General features: G+C 43.4%; 1 protein-coding gene across 5 annotated transcripts in view; it reads right to left on the bottom strand.

The window, feature by feature from the left end:
• stard13b (StAR related lipid transfer domain containing 13b) overlaps window positions 1–25,204 on the bottom strand; it is a 58,099-nt gene that overhangs the window by 3,965 nt on the left and 28,930 nt on the right. For 3 of the 5 annotated variants that reach the window (XM_084559121.1, XM_084559122.1, XM_084559123.1), the window contains 4 exons: window positions 5,137–5,208; window positions 4,008–4,089; window positions 2,206–2,269; window positions 105–1,468 (listed from right to left, as the gene is read on the bottom strand). In XM_084559121.1, the coding sequence (XP_084415247.1) occupies window positions 105–1,468; window positions 2,206–2,269; window positions 4,008–4,089; window positions 5,137–5,208 (1,582 nt within the window). Of the gene's footprint in view, window positions 1–104; window positions 1,469–2,205; window positions 2,270–4,007; window positions 4,090–5,136; window positions 5,209–7,645; window positions 7,833–18,321; window positions 19,001–25,204 lie in introns of those variants that run through there. The other 2 variants (XM_084559125.1, XM_084559124.1) reach the window with 2 other exon arrangements.

Here is a 25,204-nt window from a genome sequence, read left to right as displayed (position 1 = left end):
ATTAAAAAAAAAAAGGGGAAGAAACACAAAGAAGAAAAGAAAATCAAACAACTGTATCTTTTAATATGTTAGAATTTGATCCAACACAGATCCATGAGTCTTACCTATTAGGTCTTGTGAGTGAGGCACCAACTCCCGAGTCTCTCCTTTCCCTGAGCCTTGTAGATTCTGTCTCAGCAAGTGATACTTTATCTCTGTCCCCATCAGTAGGTATAGTCTGGCTTTCTGTGACAGAATTCTCTTCAAAGTCCAATGTGATCTGACTAGATGACTGGAGGCCTACTGTGCTTTGCGTCTGACCATCCATCTGTGCCACCCCTTCTCCTCCAGGTAAAACATTTTGTGACCAGTGGTCCACTATCTGCTGTAGACCGTTGACATGCAGCAAGATATCATCCAGGTGAGGAAACAGGTCCTCTTTCTCCAGGTCTATAAGGTCTCCAGTGCTGGCATAAAGATGTGAGCCAGGCACATTATCATACACACTAATGCGGCTACCCCTGGAGCAGCACTGGGTGACTGGCCTGCTGTCATTTCTGCGTGAAATTAGTGGTGAATCCAGGTGCATGCTGCCAGCGTGCCAGTTAATAGAGCCCCCATTGGTTGGCGAAAGGCTTTCTATGGACAGTGCTTTTGGGAAGGTTCCTGGCTTGTGGTCTTTGGGAATGTGGACCACAAGGTCTTCATGGGAGCAGAATTCATTTTTGCGATTTTGTTCTGCGACTTTATTCACTTGAGTGCCCGAGAAGATGTCTATGTCCTCTAAATACATGCCACTGCGCTTGTGGTCAGCTCGGTGAGGCTTACGCTCTTTCAGACTGGGTGTGCTGACAGTGCTGCCACTAGAATGGCTGCTACCTTCACTGCTGGACTGGGACGGTGGAACTTTGCTGGACAGTGGTTCTGGAGCTCCGCCGTCTCCATTTATGATCTCGACACATTGCAGCATCTTCAGTGCCTGGGCCTCCTGCTGCAGCACAGGAGAGCTGATGACCAATGTTTTATGGCCCCTTCCCAGCGTTCCTCCAGAGCTCAGCGCCTCCATGCGCTTTAGAAAGTCTTTGGCACGTGTGCGGCCTAGCTTGCGATGCTTATGAGATAGCGAGCTGTAGTTGGTAAATTCTTTGGGGACGTGAGGCATTGTGATAGATGTAGAGTCTGGCATTGCTGCAGAATCGGAGCAGGTGCGGTTGGAGCAGTCAGAGTCCTCAGTGCTGAGGCCCCTGTGACCACTGCCGCCGCTGCTCTCGCTGTGCAATGAAGAGACCTCTGGCTCACTGAGGTCCGTAAGGACACTCTCGCTGCTGGTAGTGGTTCTCAGAGGAACGCCGTCCCTGGATGTCTGACCGTCTCTGTGGTTTCCTAGCAGACAGTCAATATCCTGTAACCTGGACCAGCGCCGGCTGCTCAACTCAAAGGTCCATTTGTCACTGATAGCAAACAGGTCTTCTTCATCAGAGTCTTCACTCTGAGGAAAGATAGAGTATGAACTGAATCTATTAATATAAATGTTTCTCTCTAGGCTTCTTAAAAACATGTATGTATTTATCCATTAAAATACTAATAAAAACAATTGCATTAATAAGATCACACATAAATATATTTGCTATGCGGTGCCTATCACCATACACAGTTTTAAAATACAGAAAGACAGACACACACAACCTAGAAAAATGACCTAGAGTTCATTTGCACATTTTTCTTCTTTGTTTAGTAAACAGAAAAATGATTCACAGCATTGTGCTTGCAAGATTAGACATACTGTATATAACATCACACATCTATGCCACAGAGAACAGTGTCAGGAAGCAGTTGGAGTTTGCACAGATTTAATAACGTTATGCAATAAGCCAAGGGTTACACGACAGTGAGTGTTTCCTTTGAGATGGAAACGTTTCCATAAATAGATCCAAGGCAGGACAAAAATATTAATATGTGTCCGCAAGATACATTTCAGTGTGGAGACAAATAAAAAGGAATAAAAGGCATGAATGTAGCCATGGTACAATGTTAAATATCCTAGAATGTAGGTTAAACAGACTGAAAGGTTATATTTTGTGTTATGCAGGAAGTAAATGCATAACTTCTCTGTAGGAGAATACCATTTCTTATGATTGCACTCGGTTGGGTGTTTCCCAGAATACATATAGTTTAGTATCACACTTGTCCTACTGTAGCATTAATAGTGAAAGACTCAGCTCTTACCTTCTTCTTTGGAAGATTCACGTCGAGTTTCATAGATGCACACTTGTTCAAAGTGTTGAGTCGTCTGAAAGCAGAGAATGGAAGACAAACGTTCTGATCAAACAAGAGAAAACACAGCAATAGTCTCTTAATGAGCAAACCAGAAATAGATCCCCTTCTGTTTGCTATTTAAGGATTAATTTGATGAGCTCCTGCTCTGGATGTACGACCAGACCCAGGGGGAAACTGAGTTTGTCCGTACCATAATATCCTAAACCTAATGAACACCGGTAATTGTCAGTTGTCAGCTCTGTTCCCTTTCTCTCAGAATAGGATCTAAGCGACTGTGGCCGGAAGGGCTGTCTGCAGTAGTTTGAAGAAAGGTGAACGTAAGGTTGAACACATCTAATCACAGGCATAATTCAGTAAAAATTGTACAGCTGCACCTGTCTTTGGCGCCATTTCACGCTCCCAAATTTGCATTTTATGTAGTTTACTAGTATTCTTTTCTGTTCTTTGACCAAATTTTCCTTTGAAATATCTAACTTCCATAACTCACTTTTGCAAAACTCGCCTATAGAATGAGTGGAACATTTTAAATATCTGTAACAAACATACAAAGGCTTTGTGCATGTGCTTAGTCGAGTTTACTGACGTTTGTGGGCATGCCAACTGGAACAGCACTAAAAAACTGTGCTTGAACCAACAATAGCGCGGGGAAAAGATGACGGCATGATGCTGTAACTCAACGGAGCGCTGGCTTTAGACAAAAATAAACAAATTTGCGGCAAGATAATCACAAGCTTTAACGGCTCCACATGCAGCTAACAGTCTTTTTTTATCTGACTGACGGTATTGTTCTGTGACAGTAAATGACCTCGGAGGGTAGGGTTAAGTCAAACAAGACGTTCCCATGATTGTTAATGTAGATAGGGAGACCCAACTGAAGAGAGGATTTCTAAGCGGGGGGGGGGGGGGGGGGGGGTGGCTTTATTCCACGGGCCTTAAGAGCTTTGAATGCGGTTGCTAAAATAGGAGGCTGGTTAGGCGGGGATCAGAGAGAGCACTCGCATGTATGAAATGCTATCAGTTTCAGTTTGATCAAAGACACCCACAGTACGTAGGGAGGTATTTGTTTTTGCACACAAGGCTCTGGTGGCGTAACTGACTAGAAAGCCATCCTTATGTTGCCATAGAGATGCCGGGAAGTCATGGACAAAATCACGTTGGAGGTGGAACTGTTTCCAATTGTCTTCCATTTATCCCGTGGCTAGTTTAGGAATTTAGATGAGTCGCTTTAGGGTTGTTTAGAGACACAGTATATTGAGCCGCGCAACGCACCCCTAATGCTCCTCCTGCTCCCCTCTTGGGATGGTTGCCATAGTTACCAGGCTAGCTGAAGTGCTGTTTTCATGTTGGCTTGAGGAAAAAGAAAAAAAAAAAAAAGCACATGAGCCGCCTTGCCCTACAAGCACGCGATGTTGAACCACCAGTTGTTTGTGTACTTTTATTTTCTTGGCAAATTAGGAACAACAACACGCATGCAATATTTCTGCCCATGTGTCACATTGAGAAGAAGATTTTCATCAGTGCCCTCGCAATTAAAGTCTTTGCTAAATTACAATATCGAATATTTGTGGACTAATCAATGGATCTAATACTTTAATAAATGTAAATGCATTGCAGACTCTTAACTCTGTTAACAAAAAAATAAATAAAAATTACATAATATTTTGCTTTTACTAGCATGAGCCTTTATCTTAAGCTTCACGCTGTAGTTCAACTTCCTCGGGGAAACAAAAGCGTGTCTGGCACCAAATTACCTGCACAATGGTTCCACAAGATCTTTGTCCAGGAAGTCATGATCTCTTTTCACAGGAGTAATGTCAATGGGGAACTGAGAATCTGACGAAAAAAATAACAAAACATAAAAATTAGAGAGTGTAGCGGCGTTGAAATTCCACTTGATATTGTTCAATAGGCAGCGCTCATGAATAGGACAAATGGAAAGAAAGATCTGGAAACCACATTCTTTCCAGAAGTACACTGAAGGCTGGGAGACCATCAAACTTGTTTTGTATGTGATGCTAATGAGAACAGGCAGAATTTGCCCAAATAACAGCGCTCAGGCTTGTGTTGGCATTACGTCTTGCTCTGGGTATGGGCTTCCTCTTACATAACTTAGGAGACCGAATTCCACTGCGTTCATGTGAAGTTGTTAAACTTCTTATGAAAAACAGAAGCTGCGGTGAGCGCTCAGGCCTCAACAAGGCTCAGCCTGTTCTTTAAAGGGGGACATTCAGATATATTGAGGGCTTTCATTTTTAATAAACACTCCGACAGCATTATCAGCGCTGGAGTTTTGTTACTATCTGCCAGAAAACAAATATATTGCGCCAGAGCACATGAAACGTCTGGCTTCAAAACAAAGATCTGTGGGAGTACAGCTACTTTAAACTCTGATTAAAAAGAAAAAAAAAAACTTCTTTCTTCCCATGACTTCAGTCTTTAAGCACAGAAGACATGTTTATGTTGTAATCGTAGCTTGGAAGAGATTAGACGTTAAAAGCAGCTGATGTTCCACTTGTTTTGTGGTGTCTAGGGGTCTGACTGGAGCCATAGCTCCGAGGCTTCCTGAGAACAGTTGCATAAATGAGGCTCGCTGTGCAGCGCATGAATACATGGTTTTGTGCACAGTGTCGGGGACAGACCAGATGACACTGCGTACCATTATTCAGTCATCATCCCGAAAAGCCCACATTCAACCTATAACTGTGTTTCATTTCACAACAGATTGAAAGTAAAAATGCAGTTTTTATTGGTTTATTACAGAACCGTTTAAATAACGTACCGCTTCATTAATCTCTATCTTCTAACCAAACATCATTTCCCTGCATCCCCCTCCCTTTCCATGATGAATGTGTGTGGGAGTTTACTGAGTGCTTTTATTACCTTCAAAGAGCTGAGCATACTGGGGAAATCCTGCTGCCCGCAGCCAGTCACACGCCTCTTTCGCCTCGATTTCTGGAATACAAGAAATTATGTGGTGTAAGAACAGAGATTTAAAAAAAAAAGTGAAAGTCAGCCTCATCAAGTACGTTGTTTTTCATTTTCACTAAATGAGATCAAAAATCCCCTCTGCACCTTGCAGAGACAACAGACCTGCAGGTAGACACACACAAGTGGATCTGCTGACACCTCCTGTTCATACACAGAGCCAGAGATCCTATCATATACAAAGTCTAAAATAAAATAAAAAATATATACTATAAATACATAAAACTATACATCAGGTTAAACTGACTCCCTCATAGAGTCCAAGCAAGCAAAAGTTGAGCTTCTGATGAACTAACCGATCACAAACTGATCCTGGTGACCTAAAGGGTGAGCCGTCTGCAGGCTTCGGAGCCTCTGGTGACAAGGAGAGGAAACAGACCGTTGGCGCCTTTCCATTAATGCTAATAGAGTTGGGTGCCATTTACCGCCTCCACGAGACACGGGGTCTGGCACACTGGTGCGACAGTACAAAGCCTGCTTTACATTAAGGAGCGAAATATATGATAATGTTCAATAAATGAATAAAAGAAAAGGCCCTTAAACATTATATATTTCACCAGTAATACAGAATTAGGTGCTGAACTATGAGACAGATTCCCTTCATGTTATTGCATGAAGAGAGAGGGAGAGGAACAATTATTAGAACTGATTAAACCCACTGTTTCTGGTTACGAATGTGGTTATTTGTTGGTTTCTGTAGTTTTTTATAATTGTAAGTAAAATTTTAAACTGTTGGTTTGGTGATAAAATGTATTTTAAGAGACTCTGGGAAACAGTTTTTCTCATGTTTTACTCTTTAAACAAGGAATCATTAATTAGGAAACTGATTCATGGTGAATATAAACATTATTTGCAGCCATAATTAAAGGTACCTTAAAGGACAATAATAAACTTTTTTTTTTATCCAAAGTCTCTACTTTACAGCTACATTAATGAGTTAGAAATAACAGTGCCTACATGAAAGAATAACATAAAACAGGCTTTAAATCCAGCAATATGCTCTTACCAGTTCCAGCTTTTTAAATCCAAACTTCTCCCAAACACATGTGACTAGTTTAACAAGGTTTCCACGATGTACATAATCTCTATATCGCAAGAGTGTCAACAACAACCAAAAAAACAGCAAAAGCTGCACCCACGAGTGACAAACAACTCTCCCATCGCACATCTGAGGTCTCAGTTCCAGTCCCTGTCTGCGCCTGACATAGTGACTGCAGCTGAAACACGAGCCGGGGCCATTCATCACACAATGCTGCGTAATTACAGCCACTACATCCTGGCAAGTGAAGATACCGCTATTTTTCCGAACTGTTGACCCACGACTCACCCGGTGCTGCTGTGCTTTCCGTGTCACCCAGAAATCAATGAAAAGTGACTTTGGTCTTTCAGACTGAATAAATATTAACAGTTCCCTGCGTCCTTGGATGACAAAAAAAAAAAAAAAAAAAAGGTCTACTGTTTACGCCCTTAACCAGAAGTTAAGTCAACATGTGAATGTAGCCCGGGAGCCGCTCTGCCTTGTTCCCACCTGTATCAGCAGGAGCTAAAGGCTTTCTGTTCAGCCAGGCTTCCCTCCCAGGTGGATAATATCAGTCCCTGTGTTATTCAACAGCAGCGCATAGTGAGAGCGCTGCCAGGTCCTCTTGTGTCCCACAGCCACAGGTTGGACCACTGGGAGCAAGTAACGTGAGCTGGGAATTCCTCTCTGTTTGGCATTCTGCAACACGACACCAAGACATTCTGTCCTCTCATCCTCTCTCTAAGGAAATCTCTTGTGGATAAAGGGCTAGGCGGGCACGGTGCCAAAGAATGAGAACTTGTGTTTGCTCTCTGCGACCTATAGCTTTTAAAACTGTGTACAGTATAGAGTTACAGTTTCACAATGAGATGAAACCCAGTTTGACTGTCGCACAATGGCCCAGAATGTCAAGAAAGCTGTGTACGACCAAAGTATCTATGGCAGAGGCGACTTTTTTCCGCCCCTTTACGATTCACTGTGTGCAGCACTCACTATCGAGAACATTGGTTATGCAATCTTAGATATGATATGTAACATAAATGCAGGAAGATATGGCACACTTGGAAAGTCTTTGAGTTGAGCACTGCCAAAAGTTATGACAGCTTTAAGGGCTAAATTACATTCCACTTTTTCGTTAAACATTTACAGACAACTTTCAAGGATTTAATATACGGACGGCAACGTTTTACGACTAACAGTAATCCCCCTCCCCTCCTCTCACTCACATTCTTTTTGGAAAATACAAAATACCAGATTCATACACTCGTGCTTATTGCAGATAAAACAAACCATCACTCTTGCCGAAGCAGAGGCCTTAACACGTCTGCTCTCCAAAAACGCTGTGAATCATCTGACACTTCCGGTAACAAATTATCGTGTACTCACGGGATATTTTCATCATACAGCCCGAGTTCTTCATATATCCATCAAGACTTAAGGGTGTCTCTCGGCATGTCGGAGCATCTTCATTCCCACGCTGAGCCACATTCCTGCTCCCCTCTCTCTCTCTCTCTGAACGCAGCTCGCAGTTTGAACTCAGATCCACAATTCCCTCTTTCCCCTTTCTCTTTCCATCTACCCCCAACCACCATGTGCCTGTCCCAACACTAAATCTCTCCTTCAACCCACCCCTTTCTGTGGCAGACTCCCGAATGTTCACCCCCCTCCCTCTTTTTTCCTCCCCTTCAGCTCCCTGTGCCCGACCCTCCTACCCAGCACTGCCCACGACAACTCTTTTATACCCCACTCAGCACATTTTTGGCAAAGATCTAAGCAGCAGCCAAACTTTGACTCTCCTATAGTTCAAGAAGTTACATTTAAATGTAAAAAACGTACTAAAATTTGGTGATTTGTCTCTCTTTTTGTCATTTTGGCCACATTACCTGAGGTCAGATTTCTCAGAATGTCATCCAAGAAGTGTTAAAACTTCTGTGGGAAATTTTTTAACTTAAATAAACAAAAGGGAAGTGTGGTTCCCGAGGAGTGCAGATGTTGTTCCAGCAGATGAATGAAATGGAAAAAACGTGGGCAGCTGGAGTCAGGGGGGAAAACCATGACATAAAGTGTCAGCAATCAGCAGCGGTGAATCATGCCGAAGCACTCAGCTCACAAGGCTCGGCGCTAACATCATCACAGTGATACAGGCGTCTGTTTCCCCTCTGTCTCAGCCTCTTTGTCTGAGGCCAGTATTACTGAATGGGAGGAATAGTGTGACCCGTGTCATCTGAGACAGCGACTGTGTCAGTTGATACGTGATAAAAGAGCTGTTGTCTTAAAAGCATCCGAAAACATTTTCTTAAATATAATGGAATTAAAATATGCCTGCAAGTGATTGGTTTTGTATTTAAACCTGGCTAAAATTTAAAATTCCTAGAGGTCAAACTGTAAAGAAAAGAAAATATGCGAAAAATAAAACAGCACATAAGGACACTCTCATAAATCCAATCCAAGAAGACACAGGGACAGGATCGTTTGAGTGATTATTAATAGCCAAATCACAAAATATATGATTTATATGGAAAATCTATTAGCAACAGCAGAACGGATACAGGCACTTTAAATTATCTGGGTTTTCCGTGGCTCCGTGATTACGTAAGGACATAATATCCATCCATAATTTCCAATCATGTGAGTAGGATTCCAGATGTACTCCGCTTCCCCAGAGCTTGCCTCATTCTGTGACGTTCCTGCCATTTCCCCCTCTCTGATCTACTGGTGCTGGGGGCAAAGCTCTGAGCTCCAACCGAATGACGTGGGACAATCCACTGTAGTCGCCTTAACAAACCGTTTAACTGTAAATACACTCAGGCACCTATCAGACCTTTTAAAAACACTCGTCTGCGCTTTCCTCCCCCACATTCTGCTGCCACAGAATGAATCAGCCAGACAAGTCAGACTGCAACCGAGCTCTGAGATCGTCTGTATGAACACCTGGAGGAAGAGAAACAGAGCCAGCGATATGGAGAAAAAGGAAAAAAAAAAAAAAGATTCCACTGGAAGGTGTCGTCACGCTGGGAGGCATGGAATAGAGGCCTCTCTTCCCCCCTTTATGATGCTAATTGCACACAGACACCCACTCACAGTGAGCAGTCAGCTAAGACTAGACAGACAGCCAGGGGAAACACACACTGCCCCCTCTGCTAGTCGGCCCCCAAAACCACAACATCTGATGTTTCATGCCCAAAATAGCCTTACATTCCTTCTGTCTCACAGTTTGCAACTGTGCATAGAGCAAACAGGAAGCACAGATAAGATGAATGATAGCCAAAAAGACAAATGTGATGCCCGAGGAGTACCACCGTGCATGCAGGACGTAGAGGAGATCTGTTCTTTATTCGTAAGCATGCAAGTCCTCTCAGGGAAATGATGGCTAATTCACAAGGTGGATTAATAGAGCGTTGCCCCATGTAATTCACCTAATGTCATGGGAACAAACCCTTCCTATTTTAAAGAGGAAAAAAAAGAGTAGGTCTTAATTAACAAAGCTTCACACGGCCCGCAGACTCCAATATGCTCAGTACAATCATCCAGCGAAACAGGAGGTGCCACTTGACAATATATTGACTTTATGGCATTCAGATCATCTATGAACTTACAATAAATAATAAAAAAACAAAAAAAACAATAGTCAGATCTGTGAGATTATCTGTCCAGAGGTGACTAAGAACACAGTGCCTTTGTGGATGTGACTTTATTCTTGATGCAGAGATTGGCACATGAGCTAGCTGGCTCCACGGGGCAAGTAATTACAGAGAGCCGGTGTTGAATCACCCAGGGACCTCCAGCCCCCTCGTTTGATCCTGTGGGGCACACAGGAGACCTGTTATTCTGCTGCCGATACGGGACACAGGTTTAAAATTATCAGCTCTAGGCTGTGTTGCTAAGACACCGGAGCAAAATTTCCTCAAATACAAATGAGCTGGCGAATCTTGGGCCGACGTTTGCCCCGTGGTCCACGCTGACCTGTGGAGAGAGCCTTTCAGGGGGACCACAGGTCTCCAGTAACAAGTGGATAAAGCAGGCCTCAATGCCTCCTGGAGCACAGAGACTTTAAGGACAAACCCTGAGCCCAGGAAATGCCACTGCCAAGGAGGCATTAGCATTCTGAACCCGAGTACGTCAAAGTCTCACAGGCATCCACAATTAAACTAAGAGCTGCTTTATACATCACAGACGAGCCTTATAAATACAGAACCGGTCGTCATCGTTTGCACTTCGGTTTCTTCTTCTTCTAGTAAAAGACAGACTGTAGATGCACGCTGCTCAAGTATAAACAGCCTGGCTTGAGAATCCTAGTAATTTTTAATGGCTCCACTGGTGACAGATTCACATCACAGCAGACGCACACACTCACAGCAAGAGCTTATTGATTCTGAGAGTAAATAACATAACTATGTGAGCCGGGGAGCTGCTGTTGTTGACCATTGCCAAAGCCTGCTGGGTCAAAAGTCATCTGGCCTGTGTTTTTCTCTTGAGGTCCTGTATTGAATTTAAACAAGAGCAGCACAGCTGTGGTAACACTCTCCTTCACCTCTGAAGGACACCCAGAGAGATGCTTCTTTCATCTTCAGGGGAAACAACCCATCAACTCTCTCTCTGACAGTCTCTCCTTTTGTCTCTTGCTAAAGTCTGGAATTACCACCATTTTTCAGCCTTTACCAGTTACTTAAGTGCACGGGACTAAAATACCTAGACATTAGGTCACATTCCCTGATTCCTGTGCGGTAGTCTTGTAATAAAAGGCATTGCTTGGAGAGGTTTGCACTGTTAAAACCATCTGATGCCAGCTTGATGTTGTAAATATGTGTAAAGTATGCATCACGCTGTCCTCCAAGTCGGCAAACAACAGTCTGGGAGTGAGAGAGATTATCAGAGAGAGTCACCGTCTCATCCCACCACAAACAGTCTTTGAGTGAAGGATTTACAAATTATCCCTGAACCAAACTGTAAACTGATCTGGCTGGGTGTCACAGCCAGAAGACAAATAATGGGCTACGGTGTTTGAGTTGCGTGGCCTCTGAAAAACACGCCAAGGCTTCAAAGTTCAAACCATTAGCTCTGCAGTGTTTTCATCCAACTCGTTACTGCGTCTCACATTCACTCAGTTTTGAGAAAATGTTCTGACAACCGCATGTTGATTCCCTGGGGTTGCTTAGCAAATAGCGGAAAAACGAGGGAAGTGTCAAGTGTACCCTGGCTTCACAGACAGGTGTTCTAGCTCCGTCTCCCTTTGGTCACACTACAGGCTACTTTGGCACGGACACTTGAATAGAGTGCGCTTTACTAGAAAAGAGACCTCTGACCCCAAACTTCTAGGAAGGGGGGACCAATTTCCAGATCCTCACGTACCTCGACTTTACTGCCAGCAGCTCCCAATAAAGCAGAAATCAATCAGCGGATCTTTCTGTGAAATACTACAGTGGCTTCCAAGGCGAGATGCGCAAGCTAAACTCTTCCAGACACTGGACGTCAGCCACGTTCCCACGCATGTTAAAGTGTTCTGTCAACCCATGTGGAGGATTTGCTTTCTTTGGTGATAAAAACATCAACTTTGGCTTTTGCAGATTTCCTTCTCCATTTCATCCCGGCATACCTCCCTGAAACTATTTCTTCAACCCACGGGTGATCTTTGCAGAGTAATCATTGTTCTCGTTGGGAGTTAGTCTATCAGCAGATAGATAAATAATACAGAGCTGAATTAATAACGAAGGCTAGACAATAATGGCACGCATCAAGTGCTCTCAGCAGTTTTCTTCTTCCTCAACTGTGCAAAATATTATCTCTTCTGCTCTGTTCTCTCAGAAGCACGTAAAAAGTTATAAACAGGTCCTGTGAAGGTGTTGTACCTATCGACATCTGTGCTCCCAGCAGTCCAAATGCAAGTCCTGCAAACAAAACCCTCTGACTTTCTCCTCGCTCCCTCCTCTGTCCACTAACATCTCCTTGGATCCTTCTACTTCCCTCTTCCTCCTCCCTCTCCCCCAGCAAGACTCTGATCTGGGCTTTTTACAGTTGTCTTTTCAGCTCCCTCCTCTTTATGTCTTATGCCAGCTTCCTCACAGCTGGCTGCTACAGTTTCCCATGTGGTCATGTAGTTAACAGGATCCCCTCTTGTAGCCCTGCACACAACAAGTTCTTCTGGGTCCTGCGTCCTGATTTGAAGTCCACGCACGTCTTCTTTTAAAGCTCGGTAGGCTGCATGCCTTGCCGCGTCACGCTGTGTTCTCGCTCGTAATATACGGTTGTGTGACTGTAATTCTTCCTTCCCTTTGATAGCTTATAAAAACACTGTAATTTGGTTTTCCGACAAAGCCGTGTAACATAGCTAAAGGGGAACTATGAGTTACTGCCCTAGAATCGAATTAAAAAAGATTGACTGGAAAGATATCAACACACGTCCCGTAAGATGTTTCACCCACACATAGTTTTAGAAGATAATACGTATGAACTAGCAATGGAAAACATCTAGAAGAAACCCCTGTGGAGTCAAGTCCTGCAGAGCTCCATTAGGTCCTCCTTCCTCTCATTTGGACCGGATCCCAGAGGGGACTATGTGGGGTTCCCTCCTTCTCTGGGAATGGCCTCAGAGAGTCAGAGGGTAGAGAGGGGGCCAATGTCAGAACAAGGGCCCCTACCGTGAGAAAGCCCTCTCAGGACCTCCACAATAAAAGCATGGAGCCATCCCTTGGGACGCTGGTCCTAATTAACAACTTCAAAGCGAACGGCCACAAGACTTCCTCAGGAGCCTCATGCAACACTTGTGAGTCGCAGCCCAGACGGCGATACTGTTAACGTGAATTGTTGTTTTTCTGATGAGCTGTGGCTAACAACGAATGCCGCCCGCAGACAGAGTGATTGTTCTGCTTTATCAGGGCATTAGTCTCACATGCACACGCTCACACCGACATAAAAGAGAAGCGTTTGTCATGAGCGGCCATCAATGACAGGCTGTGTTCACGTGGTCACCCCCTCCCGGCTGATTAGCCTATAAAGTGAAGAGGCAGCGACTGAATGTCTGTGGTCAGGATGCTTGCAGCCTTTTACACTTCTGTCAGTTTTTCCAGCTAATGACATGTAATGCACATTTCTGCCACAGGAGTGCAGCCACGTTCTGAACACCAGCATGCGTTTCATGCCAATGAGGGGGATAATGTACTGTATGTTGAATACATGGTGTTCTATTTGTAGTATTAAGAGACAAAACAATCACAATTAAAAATACAATGTGCAGTATGATTGATCAAATTATGTATTTATATTCATACTAAACTTATTTTCAATGTAATTGTCAAGGATTTTCCAAACCTAAATCCATAAAAAGTGAACACATATCTTACATGCGTCATTTATCATGGAGTTTGCTGCGGCCTAACAATCAAAATCATTTTTCCTATCACTAAGAATCGAACACTATTTGCTGCACGTAAAGTCTTTTCTAATCTGTGGAATGTGGAAAGACGTGAGAGGTTTTCCAAAGTGCTCCGGTTAATGTGTGACTTTCCGTTCCTGTTACAGTGCAGCCGTGGCATTTATGAAATCTGCACTTAGTAAATGATTAGCTCTGCACATGTGGCAGCTGTCAGCTACTCCAACTGCGAAGGAGCCGCACTGATCCACGCACACAGGAGCTATACAGGAAGCATGTGAGCTCAGCCTGCCACATACAGGAAAAAAAAAAACAAGCGACTCTACACGAGAGCTGCATGAATGTGACCTTTATTGACCAACGGTCGGTTGGAGTGAGTCAGTTTGTTCCCGGCTGTTACAAGATTCTTGAATCATTTGATCGTTGCGTATCATCAGGGTGGGGGAAATAACACACTACCAGCCGGCTGTTGGTACAGTTTGCCTTCAGAAACATTGGGAAGCACTCGGCACTGTAGACAAATCAGATCAATTCACAGATCTCAAATACATGTATCTGTCTGTGTAATATATCTGAAATAACAGGCTTGGTCTTGTTGATAATCGCGCGACCAGTCTGCACAGCAAAACAAATTCAATATGTGATGATACGCTATCTTTTAAGGATTGCACATTTTAAAGAGCCATGTTCAAGTGTTTTAGAAATGACTCTAGGCGAATAATAAATAAGTATTGCTGCCAAAAAGCCTGACTATGATAAACATCTATCCATCTATGTTTCAAAGTATTTATACTCTTCAGTATCAGCAATTGTTACATCAAACACCCTGGACAGTTTGCCAATATATCATACGAACCTGAAAATTTCCTAAAACCATCCTACATGCTAAATCTATAGAGTAGGTAGGACATACTGACTGTAATTAATTGTTGCACACAAAGAAGCTGACATGCTTTTCCATGGGTAAGAAATTATATAATACGTGTCTCACTGGAAGTCAAACTGCAGAAAAGAGAAGTGACTTTTTATTAACTTATTAATTTCACAGCCTGTCTTGACACCACCCACAATTTTATTTTTCCGGTTGTGAGCAGCTTCAGCGCCTATCAACGGCTTTCTCAATAACAGAGAATATTTATGCATAAATTGTGTTAGGAGTGGACTTAATTTTTCCTGTTTCCTGTGCACACACACTGCAAACTTCATCCATGAAATTATTGCACAGTTTGTTTTTGTTTAGCCTCTGCTCATCAGAGCAACCTGCCAGAGAATAAAGGCATAGATTTCATCATTTGAAGTGCGACGACAGTAGTACTGGATGTGGCGAAACACAAAATCACTTGTCATTCCCTGTCAGTGTTATTTAGTGCCCCCTTAAGGTAGCACACTCAATCTGCATAACAATCTCAACACCAGCGCTCATGAATAAAAGATAAACTGTATCCCTGCGAGCTAAGTAAACAATGTCCAAGGCTGCGTCTTCGCTGATCATCAAACCTTTCGTTTGAATGAAGGAGCAGTTATATTTGTTTCACACTCCACTGATCAAACGTGCGGACCGTCTATGAATAATGCAGCGCTTTGCAGAGAGGAGCCTTGCAGAGGGAAAGGGCAGAGTCTAACTAGATTCCTTACAGTGAAGAGAGACCCTTACCGGTGCAACCTCTCAAAAGACAGAACAACGCAAACCCCCTTTCACAAGCTGTTTTCTAACAATTATCCACCTTCTCGTCAGAGAAAGAACAGAGAAATGTACGGCTTGTCCTCTTAACAAGCTCAAGTGTTCCCGTCCACTTGGTGCTGAGCATTTCAAACGTTCAAGTGTTCCGCACATTCTCCTGCTCAGATAGTTTTCTCTGTTAATCATTTAAACTTTTCAGAAGATTCAAACTTTGCCATTAAACTTCCCTTAACCTTGGTAGTGCAGCTAGTGTTTATAAGACAAAATGCCAGTTAAATATAACTGAATAAAGCAAACGTATGCAACAAGAAGATATCCAATACATACTGTATCTAGGAACGAGCACGCAGCACTACTACGATACGTGCCAGAATGAGAACAAATGTCAGCGAATTAACCTGAAAGGCACAAATATTTCCACCATGACAGCTAAATAAAAGGCTGGCTCTCTCTCTCCAGGTCAGATTCACTGACACAGCTGCCACACAATAACCCACGTCATCTCACGGGAGACGTACAACGTCCTCAGCCGTGGCAGTATGCACTCGTGGCCTTTGCGGGTCATAGATCGCAGCCCGCTGGCTTCACTGGGGTCAATAAGCCAGGAAGAAGGGCCGTGAAGGGGTCACAGTACTGGACAGAGCCTCTTGTCCAGGGCACAACAGCCCCTCAATGAAGAACACGACCAAACACACTCAGCGATTGAGCTTTTAGTCACGGTTTGGGCTTTCAGCTGCTCAGGGTTTCCACCAATGTACTGATGTAGATTACAGAACATTTCCACAGCCAGTAAGAAAATTTCAAGACAGGAGCAAAAGAACAAACCACCGGCAAGAAAAGAAAACCTGTAAATCTGCCCTGTCGTAATTTATTATATGTACAGTGTGTCTTTCTGATGCATGAGTAGCAACAACAGATGCAGAGACCCTGTGAAGCCCTTTTCAGACTAATGACATGTGCAGTGCTCCTCCAAAATCCAAGGAATACTTTCAGGAAATTCCTCCCTTTCCCTCGCACAACAATCCCATGGGGCCCGCTCCTCTCCATCTTTCTTCACACAGCTGTGCACGTTCATCCATCTAGTCTCCAAGCTGTGGAGAGCAGATGAGCACAACTTGTGGACAAGATCTATCTCAGCCCAATCACAGACGACCGAACGAAAACCACACACACGTACTATAGCTCCGATGGCTTTGAAACGCCATGAAAACGGAAACGTGACTAAGACCCAACAGGCTTCCCTGGAATTTGGGGGTGAAACAATACGGGAGTGACTCTTCCCATCACCATGGCCCCCGCTCACTTTCAACCTGCTATGTCAACAGGGCCAGCCAGCTGGAATGCAGGAGCCACTGCAACACATGAAGATCAACCCTGGGGCTGTGCTGTCTGTCCCTTAAAAGCGCTACCTCGCTTTTATCTCTTGCTTTTCAGACAGAACGCACGATATTAAAACATGAGGCATGAAATTAAATGGGACTGAGCCTTTGTAATATGAATTACAAAATGGCACAGTGTGAGAAAGCTGCTCAATTATGGCATTTGAGGCAGAATAGAACCCGAATTAGACAGGAAACTTTAAAGTTACAGTACAAAATTTGCTATGTGTTGGTGGGAAAGTTATTTTTGAGAACATTTAGTGATGTTTTCAGTGTTAATTATATTTAGTTAGTGAAATCAACACAGAAAAACTGTAAAGAACTGCATATATATATATATAAAAAAACATATGCTCAAAACCCTAAAATTAAAAGCATTTAACGCTGATGAAAGAATCCTTTAAACGCACATAAATGTGCATAGTTTCTGTCCCATGTTACAGATGACCTTAAATTGTTGGTTTGCTGTCAAACCAGACATCTGTAATCTGAAAACACACAGCTTACATGACTCCACACGCCGGCCAACATCTGATCACGAAGATTTCCCTCCACAACAGGCGTGTACCGACGCCCACAGCGCCGGGACGTCTTCGCACAGCAGTCCAACAGAAAGCTCTGTGTGTCTCCTTCCACATCAGTGGAATCAGAAACACGCTTTGTGTTTCGCCTCAGTGGCGGTATAGGAAATCTTAGCCACACAATAGGCCACATTATCTGACTCATGCTCTTGTTAATGTGACTGGGAGGAGGACTGCATGCTGCCATGTTATTTCTCGGAGATTCAACGCCTCTTCTCTTATGAAACCAGGCCACCCTTTGATCCAGCGTCAGGGTGTTCACACCTGTAGGAGTCGTAGCATTTTGTCCTCTCTATTGTCATGCACGCCCCCCCCCCCCCCCCTTCCCCCTCCTCCCCCTCCTCCCAGCCTCAAGTGACCTTAAATCTAGAGATAAATGCAAAGGCAAGAAGGTTACAACCCAATTGGGAGAAACCACACGATTGCTCTCTTGGCGACGAACATCAGTCCACAAATGAGCTTGTAAAACTGTCATGGGAGACATTCATTCATATCCTTTGTTTACACTCTAAGCTCACCTCCACCTCCACTCATATAACAGATCCTACAGCTTATCGTCTATCAGCGCACGGTATGATCAGTCAATACTCATTATTTTCCACTGCTGCACCCTTGACTATAAATTGGCCGAAGGTCAAGTTTGGCGTTGTCTGAAGAAACACACGAACGCACCCTTTCACCGCAATATCTGTGTTTCAAAGATTATTTCTACAGGGAAAGGGGAGGAAAAAAGCCCCAGACATGAACTGACACTTCACCAGGAGGATCAGCTGATCCCAAACACAACACTGCCATTGCTCACTAGTCCTCACACATGTCATGGAGCATTCATATTTCCTATCCAATCTGATTCACTGCATGTTTAGGCTACCAGCTTGCTGAGCCATTAGTCCTAGCATTCCTGAAAGTATGACAGAGAGGGATTAATTTAGGCACGATGCCCTAACAGATTCCAGTTCTTTCAGGCAAAGCTAAAAAGAAAAAGGGCTAACTTCCAACTCGGACACTCAGCCAAACCGCCTGAACTGTCACGTCTCTCCAAACACCTCTCCTACCTCCAGAAATCTTCTTGAGCAGTTGCTGCCTGGCAATGATCCTGCCCAGCCTGTAGCTGGAGCGTCTGCGGTGATGGTCCATTCTCAGGTAGATATCCTGAGTCTCTGGGGTCATACTCCCGAGACACTCGCTGCCCGTGGACTCTGGGAGCTGCCGAAACATAACTGTAAAACTGTACCCTCAAAACAAGCCCCTGACCACTGCTCTGATACACACTCACACACAAACACACACTCATGCACACGAACTGCCTCACCAACGGAAAACTTCACATACATGCGCAAAAAGCCTGAAGTGAGCTGAGAGGGACGGCACAGCAGAGCCTAGGGGGAGGAGTGCCAACACTTCAGTCTATGTCTGCATGCCATGTGACCGCACAGAGGCCAATGGCGAGGGAGCGGTGGTGAGTACAGCCCACCTTGCTGAGCTGAATCCAATGTCTGTGTGAACGCTTGTCAGCTTCCCCCTGCTCTGGAGGGAAATATAAATACCATTGGAATGCCTATGAACTGAGTAAGGAGAGCAAGAGTGGATCAAGAGGGGTGTGGGAGGCTTTACAAAAATAGTGACTTTTGGATCCGCCCTGCACTAGAACAACTCTTCTGCTGTTGCCTCTCGCACAGGTGCCAAATTTACTGGCCCGAGAGCGAGTCTGACATTTCAGAGAAAGCCTACAGAGGAGAGAGAAGTTGTTTTCATGGTTGGAGAATGCTAATTTCTGCTCTCCCCCCAGCCCCCAACGCACATCACACAACCAGTTCCAGTCTCAGGAAGCCCTCTCAGTAGGTCTCCTCAGAGTGTCAGCTTGTAAAGGGAAATATATATATTTGAGCTCAAAACGTGACCTAGAACATTTTTAACGAATCATAAAAACGTAACATCTGGTTCCAGCTTGTCGTGTCTGTTCTGCTCTGATGGAAGTTCAAAGGGCAAAATTAAAACCTGCTCAGACGCCAAATGTTGAGTCTCATCTCAAGTTCCTAAACACATAACGGCACAAAAACTCCCAGCTTGCAAACGCAGGAATTGATTTCAGATGTCAATCAAGCTGTGACCTGGAATAACAGAGTAATGAGCATCCAATATCCACTATAGAGTAGTATACCTTTACCTACTAGTGCTGCTACAGCATTATATATTTAACATCTTACATCTTACAACTACAGATCTTACATATCTCAATATGTACTGCACACAATATTAAAATATATATTAACACATATATGTGTATATATAATGCATTAAAATTTATAAAAACATTGTAAAATATAAGATATTAAATATATAATGCTGTAGTAGCAGTAGTATGTATACTTTTGTATATATATTATATTATATGTATACTTTTACAGGTAGTTTTTATACACTGTACCTCACTTTTATTTTATTTTTGACCTCTTTTGCTGACTGTGATTCCTCCTGTCTATGTGTAATGATGCAAATGGATCTATCTATCTATCTATCTATCTATCTATCTATCTGTCTATCTGTCTATCTATCTGTCTATCCTTTCTCCTTCACTGTTGCACTTAAAGCAATTATATACGGTGTTTGCATACAGGCCTCAGTCAATTCGAGGATTTGGATGAAGTGGATTATAAAAAGGTTTGGACTGGATGAGTAAATATGAATTTGCACACAGTCAAGTAGCTTACACAGATTTGGGACAATGATTAACAACTACTTTTAGAGTTCTACAAAAATCAAACTACTAGCATAGGAACCTAATTGGTTTACAATATGACACAATTTCCTCACACCTGAAATAAATTCCACATCCGCGCCAGCAGACCCACCCAGCGCCAATCAAGGCCCCTGCCACTCTCTTTGTGAGCGACCGTCCCGGCCTCGGCACACAGGCCCGCCTGTTTGGTATAAGCATGGCGCCGTACGCGTAGAAAGAGCACAAACGGGCGAGCGACCAAGTTAAACACAGCCCCTGTCTGTTCCTCTCTCTGGCTGGCAAAATCCACCCCAGCTTAAGCTCACAAAGACCACAATTCAGCAGCACACTTCAGGGCCCGCTGCACATTTTCATAAACTTCTCTCGGGTTTAATGGCCCTCCCCGCACCCTCAAGTGCAGCTATTTTAAAGCTGTTGCTTTTTTAAAAGTACTACGTGATGGTGTGACACGACTCAGATGATTTCATTGGGTGGTGAGTCATTTCTTTTTTCTTTTCTTTTTTTACACATACAAACACCCGCATTCATTCATCCAGAAAAAGGCCCGCTTAAGGTGTCAGATGCAAACATGAGTGGCGGCGTGTTGCGAAAGGTGTGAGTCCACTAAACACATTTCTGTGTTTTCCTCTTCTCTGCTCGTCTAGACGGCGAAATCTGCCAAGTGCGTCGCACGTATCCCATTACAGAGTCACTCACCCGCTGCTACGCGACATCAAGATGAATGAGATTAATGGTGTCATCGTCTGCCGTCAAATACCTCCGCGGGCATTGTTACAAGAGCAACAAGATCCCCGGTGAACTCAGAGGTGTCCTTGTGTTTAACTTTGTGCCACATGGCATGAAAAAAATGGTTGTGGTTTGTCCTCAGAGACAGCGCTGTGACTCCAGCCCTTGTCAAACGTGTTCCAACATGCCACTGTCTGGGTTTCAGAGCTCAGCTACTATATAGAACGACAACAGGAATCCAGACTCACATTTCAGACACACAAACACATACCGAAGCTGGCTACACAATCACAAAGTGGATCACAATGAAGACAAAAAATGGTAAATGTACAGCTTTATTAGCAGACGGAGGATGCTTCTTGACCAAAATTTGGAGTGAACATCATATTCTATTTATAAGTAGTGGCACTATTATTATTCTAATTATTATGCCAAAGCTGTAATGCCGGCATTTGATAGATTTCCAGCCTCATTAGTTCTCTTAACACACAGCTTCAGCCAGGAAAGATTGCAAAAGGGAAACTTAAATACTGAATCAGCTCGAGGGCCACCAATGATGAGCAATAGACGCCGCTCTGATGTGGTTTGATGCAGCAACAGACACATGTAATCTGCCCCGGGCACTCTTGGTTCTGATGTGGCTCTGTTTCCTGTGGCAGAGGCTTAAGAATAGCAACTGTGTGACAGAACATTTCCACCTCGAGAGCCACCGAATGTCTGAATTCTGAGCTCAGGTCTGGACGTAGGTCGTAGCAACATATCCTGGTGGAAGAGGTGCACTATGCAAACTTTTTAACCAACTGAATCAGCCACAACATTAAAACCACTGACAGGAGAAGTGAATAACATTGACCTTGATCTTGTGACAATTCAATGTTCTGCTGGGAAACTTTTGGACTTGGCATTCGTGTGGATGTTACTTAGAAATAGCACCCACCTAGACCAGACCAGGCACCCTCACCCCATAGCAGTGACACTCCTTGATGGCAGCAGCCATCCCCAGCAGGATACAGACTGACACAGACACACACACAAAAATGCTTTTAGGATCAACTCAAAAAAACATGAAGAACAGCACAAGGTGTTGACCTGGCCTCCAAATTCACTAGATCCTAAACTGATCAAGTATCTGTGGGATGATCCACAGAGGCCCCTCCCCTCAACCCATAGGACCCACTAATAACATTCGGGCACCACAGGACACCTTCAGAAGACCCGTGTCCATTCTCTGATGAGTCACAACTGTTTTGGAGGCATAATATGAGGAAGGTGGTCATAATGTTATGCCTGATAAGTGTAGCGGTTGTTTTCATGCCAGATACACTAAAATCATAAGTCTCTGTAGTTTCTGGGTCTTCCCGAGTGCACATAATTTCTCATTTTAGCTTAGCTTGGGGACCACAGACAAGCAACAAACTCATGTATTCTGCACTGGACATTTTCGGTTCTGGCATGCCAATGTTTTCCAGCACAATTAGTCACAACTGTATGACAACTGGACAAGCCTGTAAACCTCTATGATCATATGATTGACACAGCCCTAATAAAACCATAAAAAAAAGACTATTCAGAAGCTTGTACATAATCAAATCATTGTAACACTATTGAGAGCTGTGAAGGATTCAGTTTTGTGTTTATACACGATTCAGTTATGGGGGAAAGTCAAATGGAATAAAAATCCAGACTAAACCAAACAACTAAACCAAGTGTGACTATCCTACATTTGAAAATCCATCTTAAGATGCAATTATATTTGTAAAATCATTGCCATTTCGTTTACTTTCATTATTTGTGGGAGTTGAGCCGTTGCCTAAACTCAACGTCAAACTCATAGACAGTAAAAAGATTTAACGTATCTCTCCCTGTAATTAGAACAGTTTGTGATATATACTTATTTATATAGACTGTGACAGCTCGTATCTATCAGAATTTAGTTTCTACTTTACAGTTAATCTGTAAATTACTCACACATGTGTAGCTGATTAACAGCGTTTGTTTAAAAGGATAAATCTGACGAGCGTTTCTAGGAGCCTTCACCTGAACTACGTACAAATCCGGAGTTCCTCTTTTGGATTCCTCTTACATCCCAATCACTAGAATTTTCACATACACTGACGTGGAAAAAAACAAATCTGTATCAGAAGTAGCAGCTAAGAAAAAACAGAACATCTGTGCAGAGTTAAAATAAGCAGAATGCCAGTCAGGGTGAGTCTGCATGGTCTAAATATGTGTCCCCTCATTGTTTAGTGTCTATATATGTGGCTCGAAGCCTCAGCTCAGCACTGCAGACAGATGCACGGCACACATCACTGAGATTCACACTTCGAACCGAAAAGAATGCACGATTAATGTGTCAAAAACTCCGACACCACAAGACTCAGCTGCTGCATCAGTGACGTGCCTGAGCAGGCTGCAGACCCGGGCCAAGCACGCATCAAACTTCAAGCGCAGAATGCACAAGTCTGTGTGAACGCCGAACAGCGTCTCTGAATCCAGTTTAAACAAACGGAGAACACATCAGCGGGTTTTGATGTATCACACAAAACATCTGGTCTCTATTTGTATGAGTTCAGCGCGTGAACTCTGCCTGATTCATGCGACTTTCCCACATGAGGCGCTGGTCGGTACACTGCACCTGGTGGCACACTTGGACAACTGCACAAATGATTGATCTCCCGCTCCTGACATGTCCCAAGACCTTTGACAGAGCCGCTGCAACGGGCGCTGACCTCTAAATCTTCAGCTTTCTCCATGTCACTCACTTTCCAGACAAACATCACATCCTCTTTTTCCTTTGACTTTTTATCTCACCTTAAATATTTCAATCTGCATAGTCATCCTTGAGATGTATGCACGAATAAATTCCATAAATATACTACAAGAAATACAAAATGTATGCTTCAGGAGACTTTAACTAGTGTTACATGTCTTCCTCTTGAGCCAGGTTACAGTAAATATATCCGGACCACTGATAGGAAACTGCTTCACTTTAATTTGCAGACAGATATTCAAGGATGGTAAATGAGTAGCATGTGCAGGACTGTTACACAACATCCCACAGAAGCAGTAAACTAATGGTGAAAAATAATCAAAATATATTAGAATTATATTGTTATAAGATAGAAAAACTACAGGTTTTGTGTTGAATTGGTCCTGCTAGCACGACCATGCATTTACACCACGCACTAAAATGAAATATGACCAATATTGTCCACACTTGCTCCTCATTCATTCCTTTTGTACACATGCGCAAAAGCTACCCATCAGCGCCCCCCTGCGGCTTCGTCAGGTACATTCATTTGTAACGGAGAAAGTAAAAAAAAAACACGAGCGCTGAAAATACAGGCAAGTTTTGCTCTTTTTTCTGCACGTGTTATAAGTTTATAACATCGTTGAGTTTGTGTTTTTATTTCAACATTCGTATACTCAAATATGCACTCATTTAATCCTGAAAAAGTCCGATTTTAATTGTTAAATTGCACCGGAACACATGCGCGCACAAAAACACGTTTTATATAACATATACTTTTGCAAAGCATGGCCTAACTTGCAATCATCAACAAATGTAAAGAGAAAACAATATTACCTAAAGAAATTTAAACCATATTCATGTATTTTTTTCTAGTTTGCATTTGTTTGAATAAAGCTCCCTATGAGTCACATCCACAAATTAAAGTGGCTTTGCAATATTAAGCTGCGTTATCCACCTTTTTTTTTTTTTTTTTGCAGAGGTGGATAACGCTTCACTCCACTCTTTCCAGCGGGCTAAGGTCTCCCTGAACCGGGTTACTGACCTGCCAGTCTCCGCTCTCTGACATTCTTCCAGAGTAAATCCCAGGCTTTGGACGTGGAGCTCCGCAGCTGCTCGCTGAAGGACCGCCGCAGCTTCAGTTTCGTTGAGTTTCTTCTGGAAGTCATCTCAAAACCTCCGCTCGGACATAATCACAGAAATCCTCTCGGTCCCGCACCAAACCCGTTATAAAGTCTCCGGCACACAGTGACCTTTTCCCGGCTTCAAGTTCTTTCCGCTACAGCCGCAGACCTGACTCTGGTGTCTGGTCTCCAAACCAAGTTGTCAACATTTTGAAAGGGGAGGACAAAAAATAATATATAGGCCTATAATAAATATATTCCCCTCGGTTTGAGATCAATGAGCAAAAACAGGAAAGTGACAGTAAAGCACCAGGACAGGCTTTCACACTTCACACCAGATGTGTGTGTGTGCGTGTGTGTCAGTTTGTGTGTGAGGAGAAGTGATTCACGCACTGCGAACTACTAGACAGCCGTGACGCCTTCAAGTGCGGCAGGAAACACGGAGATTGCCAGTTGAGAGAACACTATGATCCATCCAGCGAACTGAGGAATGGAGAGCGTGGAGAGAAATGGGAAGAACAGATGGATGGTCGTATTGTAATCGAATGAGATGTGTTTTATTTAGTTTACACACACTTCCATTCTTTGTTTCATATTAA

This window comes from Chelon labrosus, assembly GCF_963514085.1.
Source record: "Chelon labrosus genome assembly, chromosome: 13".
Classification (NCBI taxonomy): domain Eukaryota; kingdom Metazoa; phylum Chordata; class Actinopteri; order Mugiliformes; family Mugilidae; genus Chelon; species Chelon labrosus.
Note: the sequence above shows the minus strand (reverse complement) of the source record. Positions and strands in the feature narration are given on the sequence as shown.